A 5,697-nucleotide genomic window follows, 5' to 3' on the forward strand; every position below is an offset into this window, starting at 1 on the left:
TTCCAGTGGCAGTGGTTTGTGTCTGTAGGAGTCTTGTCTATTTGTCCAGCGGCTGTGGAAAGAGAAGATTCCCCCCAACATAATGTCCCCATCCTTAGATAGCTGGGGGTTCTCAGGATCCCCTCTCCGTCCGCACACCAGCTCCTCAGCCTGAGAGACCGACACCACTAACAACAGTTGTAAGAGTGCCCAACCCTGCTCTGGCCCCCTGTGTCTAGACACCATACTATCTGAGAGAACTAAACCACTAGGTTGCATCCCATGTACAATAATGTAAATCAAAAGCATCAACTGCTCTTTATGCATTTTGGAGTAGCATAAAAAATAGAACAGTGATGTTTTATGTCTGCGGTCTCACAAGGTGGGTGAGAGGAAGGAGTTTACTAAACAATAACACAGTTTTGTGCATTAGACTATTTATGGAAATATTAACTGTGTATAATATGATAATATTTGTGTTGTAAAAATATATTCTCCTTTTTATATGATTAATCTAGTCTTATGGAGGCACAATTTATAATTTAAGTTAGAATTGCAATGAAAAATAATTCAGGGTGAAGGTGATGTCAAGGTTAGAGGATTCCATTCTTTAGGCTCACTGAATGCCCTGAAACAGTACAGTCATGTTAAAAAGGCGTTGACCATTATTTTTAGTCAAGTCTAGTATAGCTCCTGGGGCTTCTGCAAGGGGAAAGAGAGTGTCTTATTTTGGGACCTCCAAATTGCGTCTCTGCATTTTGCTGACAATGTATCTTAGACACAATGCAATGTATTGCAAATGAAGCAACTCACAATTTCAAAATAGTACGCATAATAAAAACTGTATTTCTAGTTTTTGTCTAATTTGATCCAATGGGTGCCTTATTATACTTATACTGTACTGTACTGTAAAATGAAGAGAAGCCACCATCATTGACCAGTGTTATAATTTTATTTGAATTTATTACACTGTCATTTGGGACATATTGCTTTGGCTTGCAGCAAATTGGAAGTTTTACAAAAAAAAGAGAAATGCATGCATTTTCATTGAGTTGTCACAGAATTAGTAACATCATTTAATGAGTGTAACTGGGATTGGCATTATCCGTAGATGAAATTGTCATGGTTCACACAGCAGTAAACGTAAATAAAGAGCAAGTTAACTAGACTAGCTAGGAGGCTACCCTGCAATGGTAGTTTCCAGCATTTCTAACATTACTGAAAGTCTTTACCAGCATGCTGAGGCCCAATAAATACATTCAACATTGACTAAACACTGCAAGGTCACAAAATAGATATAATCTAGTTTTTGTGTTACGTCAAGGTTTAGTGCTAGTTTATTACCGCAAGTGTTTGAATGACTTCTCCTGTTAAAACAATTACGTAAAATGTGGTATTCAATAGGGTCAAAGTATAGTTTGTCTTGTATTAACATTGCACCAGAGTTCTCCCTAAGACAGGTTGTAACAAAGTGTTAGCTTATTTAAACATAAAGCAGTGCAGAATTAGAATTCATTTGGAGATTTGTTTGTGTCCAACTGATATATGCTTTGCTTTCAGTCTCCCTTAACTCTTTAGCTCCTAAATGGTCTACTTGGTTCACCAGCTAGTTGGTCATTTTGTCTGTCTGCCATTTGGTGCTGGGCAGATGAAGGAGGCCATCAAGGAGACCTTTTGAGCTTGGTCGGCTCGGGGTCCTGAAGCCACAGACAGGTACTGAGGGGCCGAAATACAGTAATGGTAGTCACCAAATTAATAAAAAAATAAAAATAAAAAACACCAGTGTGGGAGGCGTTTGGGGAGGCATAGAAAAAGACTTTTGGTTGATCTCAAGAACATTGAGTTATTGGTTTCATTAGACAAAAACACACACTAGGACGGTTTGCAACCGATTGTGAAGCAACTAGGATCTGTCATGACGTGGTTTTCTTCCACAGAATGATTGATTGCTCCCTGTGGGCTGGAAGTGACTAACGCCCCAGCAAAGGAATTCAAGTTTCTCAGGGTTTTGTTCATGAGTTAGGGAAAAAGGCGCATGAGAGGAACAGGTGACTTGTTGCTGCATCAGCAATGCTTTGGGTGTTGCACCTGACAGCTGTGGTGGAGAGGGAGCTGAGCAAGAAGGCAAAGCTTTTTAATGGTCAATGTAGGGCACAACCCTCACCTATGGTCATGTAACGGGATAAAAAGATACAAGTTGCAAAAGTAAGTTCCCTCTAAAGGGTCACCCTTGGACATAGGGTAAGGAGCTCAGACATGTAGCATGATCTCAGAGTAAGGCCATTGCTGCTTTGTGTGGAAAGCAGCCAGGAATGCCTCACGACCCAATTTGAGGAGCTGCAAAGCACTGCTGATAGTCATGCAGACTATCAGCAAGGCCATTGATATCATAAGCATGAGCTTTGGCAAACTGTTAGTGCATGCCCTAAGGTAAATTTTTGGCTAGAGGGCCATTACATACGCAGACATTTTCCAATATGTCCATTACTTGTTGTTAATTCATCAGTAGGTCAGTTTCTAGACCACACAGTATCTTGATTCCTGTGGCTCATCCTGCATTTTGAAAGATGACCAATACAGTAGTTCTGTTTACAACATTCTAGTAATTAACCAACTTGATATATCTGGTATTCAGGGTACTGAAAAAGAGTAAAACCATCAAAATATTTAATGTTGGCAGTTATAGATGTTTTTGATATATGACATGTGAGACTACAATGCAGGAATAACACAATTTGTTTGGTTTTGTAAGACAATAAAGATGAGGTCACTCTGTTACTTTTGATGGTAAAATGCAGTGTTAGTTCTGATCAACCCCAGTGACAAAGGTAATGTATTGATTGATGCAATTATATTTTATGTTGTACTAAATGAATGCTGTCAAATTAATAGGATATTTCACAAATTATACAGTGGAGGAATATTACAGATGTACAATACAAGCAAAATAAGGATAGATGTCTACATGAAGGTCTACTTGACACATTGTAATTAAACATTATGAAGATATCTCCTGTTATATTATTTTTAGTTTTCAAAATGACTTTGGTGTCTCCTTCCCCATCATATTCTTTTTGGTATTCTTCTCAGGTTTCAGTAAGATAATATAACATTTTGGAATAAAAATACAAAAGAGCAGTCCAAAACTGGAGGCCAGAATAGCAAATATCTCCACAGCAACGCTGAACTTCCCAGGAGAGCTGACATACGCTGGGATAAAAGTGATCCATACAGCGCAGAATATCAGCATGCTGAAGGTGATGAATTTGGCTTCATTGAAATTATCAGGCAGTTTCCGGGCCAGAAAGGCAAGAATGAAACATAACATGGCCAGAAGTCCTATGTACCCAAGTACAGCCCAAAAACCTACAGCTGAGCCCAGAGCACACTGTAAGATGATTTTGTGCTTAAATTCATCAAAATTCTTAAATGGAAATGGAGGAGAAATTGTTAACCAGAGGATACATATGATAACTTGTATTAGAGTGAAACCCACAACAGTGAGTTTCTGCTGCGCTGGCCCAAACCATTTCATAACATTACTACCGGGAAGTGTGGCCCTAAAGGCCATTAACACCACTATAGTTTTCCCCAAAACACAAGAGATACAGAGAACAAAGGTGATGCCAAATGCTGTGTGTCGCAGCATGCAGGACCACTCAGAGGGCCGGCCTATGAAGGTCAGAGAACACAGGAAACACAGAGTCAAGGAGAAGAGCAGCAGGAAGCTCAGCTCAGAGTTGTTGGCCCTGACAATAGGAGTTTTCCTGTATCTGAAGAAAATGAATGCCACAACAGCAGTGATGCATGTTCCAAATAAGGATGCTGCAGTGAGCAGCGCTCCCATAATCTCTTCATATGATAGAAACTCTGCCTCCTTCTTCACACAAGCATCTCTTCTCTCATTCGACCAGAACTCAGGTTGGCATTGCACACAGGTGATGGAATCTGAATCATATATAATAAACCAGTTATTAGACCTAATACATTTGTAATTTTGTTTTGTCTCTATGTTAACTGATGCATGCAAAACAGACACTATATACTTACTGGATAATTGATAGCCTTAAGACAAATCCAAGTGTTCAGCATGGTTTCATCATGAATTAAATTTGGTTTTACAAGATACAGCACAAAGAAGAATTAGTCTTTACAAATTATTTTTTTTTTCTTTAATTTCTTAATAACTATGCATTATATATAATTAAAATGTCCATTTTAAGGGCTGCTGTAAAAACACAATTTCATCCACTCTCACTTCAATTATTAATTATTAAAGTTTCAGAGAGAAAGAGTTGACCAAACCTCCGAACTGAATCCAAAATCTGCATGCTCACATACCACTGAGTAAATACTAGGCATTGTTTTTTCAGCTGACCCTTTAGTGACCTTTTTTAAGACATTTAACCAATTGTAGAAATAAGAAACCTGTATTGTTGCTAATTTCTCCCTCTGCACATCTTAAACAGTCATAGCAGCAAACAGGCTTTCCTTTCTGGAGAACCTTGCGAGTTCCTGGAGGACATTTCTCACTGCAAACTGACAAAGGCACCTGCAGGAAAAAAAAAAAAAGTATGACAATTCACTTTCACCAGGTGTTGGCCTTGCAAAACTGTAGTAATACAGAAACAATTGTAATAACTTACACTATCATAGGAAATGAATGCACTGTAATCACCTTAAAGTGACACCATTGCGGCTTACCTGTTGTGAGTTCTTTGCCCAAATTAAAGACTTATTTAGCAGATTCATCTGTTTATCTGCAGGTAGAGATGCATCATAAAGACCAACTGTGACAAAGTCCACAATGCCATGTCCTGTTGGCTGCCAGTTTATAATTTCATACTTTGCTGCAGGGTCTCCATTCTCATTAAAGTAAACATCTTCTTCTTCCTTTGTTGTGAACTTAATCTTTTTTATGTGCTGTAAAATCTGAGAAGACATGTATTCATATAATTATCTGACAAAGATGTAGGCCTATTTGCTCAACAGCATAACAGACTGACTGCTATTTTTATTAAGTTTAACCAATGTTCCTTGTTAATGTGACTGACTTTAAAAATAAAATAATATGTTGGTTGTCAACTCACCGTAAATGGATCTAGCTGCGCCTTGTTGTTACAGGTTTTGTGACAGCTGAGGATATTATGAATTGCTTGGGCCACAGCATACACTCCTTTATAGACATTGTTAAAGATAGGCATAAGCGACATATCAGTGAAGCTGTTTTGCTCTCCAGTCAGATCTTCATTGCCAGTACATTCTCTCTGATTCCCTGATGAAGATTTTGACTGTTTGAACTTACAGTTAAATAATGTCTCCCAAAACTCTGGAAACATTTCATTACTAGATGAATTGAGCGGCTTCACATCCAACATAAACTCTCTCATTCCTCTGACTTGTGCTTTGGGGATGGACAGACCTATGGCACCATCCAGATTGTGATGCCTATCCATGGCTGCAATTTGGGAATCAAATATCCAGCTCTCACTGCCTACCCACTGGTACCCAGTCAGATTGTGGTTGGACAACTCATGAATTAGCACATCCATATCCATGTGGGAGAGGAAAGCAACAATAACTTTGGAAGTGGACGTCTTGATCATGTAAATTATCTTTTGTATTTTGTCTGGTGGATCGGTTCTAAAGAAAGCTACAGAGTACTCTAGACAGATTCCCAGATGTTGGGCGGTTTCTGTGAAAGTGGCCATGCCATTG

At 38.8% G+C, this 5,697-nt stretch overlaps 2 protein-coding genes across 2 annotated transcripts in view; both read right to left on the minus strand.

Moving 5' to 3' along the window:
- Positions 1 to 398, minus strand: part of LOC117942126 (extracellular calcium-sensing receptor-like) — a 5,827-nt gene extending 5,429 nt beyond the window's left edge. The window contains exon 1 of the mRNA XM_034867452.1: positions 5 to 398. Within this exon, the coding sequence (XP_034723343.1) occupies positions 5 to 306 (302 nt within the window). The 5' untranslated portion in view covers positions 307 to 398. The remainder of the gene's footprint in view (positions 1 to 4) is intronic.
- A 2,485-nt stretch (positions 399 to 2,883) lies between these two features.
- Positions 2,884 to 5,697, minus strand: part of LOC117942320 (extracellular calcium-sensing receptor-like) — a 3,593-nt gene continuing 779 nt past the window's right edge. The window contains exons 3-6 of the mRNA XM_034867732.1: positions 5,070 to 5,696; positions 4,684 to 4,911; positions 4,408 to 4,531; positions 2,884 to 3,927 (exon numbers count right to left, since the gene is read on the minus strand). Of these exons, the coding sequence (XP_034723623.1) occupies positions 3,014 to 3,927; positions 4,408 to 4,531; positions 4,684 to 4,911; positions 5,070 to 5,696 (1,893 nt within the window). The 3' untranslated portion in view covers positions 2,884 to 3,013. The remainder of the gene's footprint in view (positions 3,928 to 4,407; positions 4,532 to 4,683; positions 4,912 to 5,069; position 5,697) is intronic.

Source organism: Etheostoma cragini, chromosome 3, assembly GCF_013103735.1.
Source record: "Etheostoma cragini isolate CJK2018 chromosome 3, CSU_Ecrag_1.0, whole genome shotgun sequence".
NCBI classification, from domain to species: Eukaryota; Metazoa; Chordata; class Actinopteri; order Perciformes; family Percidae; genus Etheostoma; species Etheostoma cragini.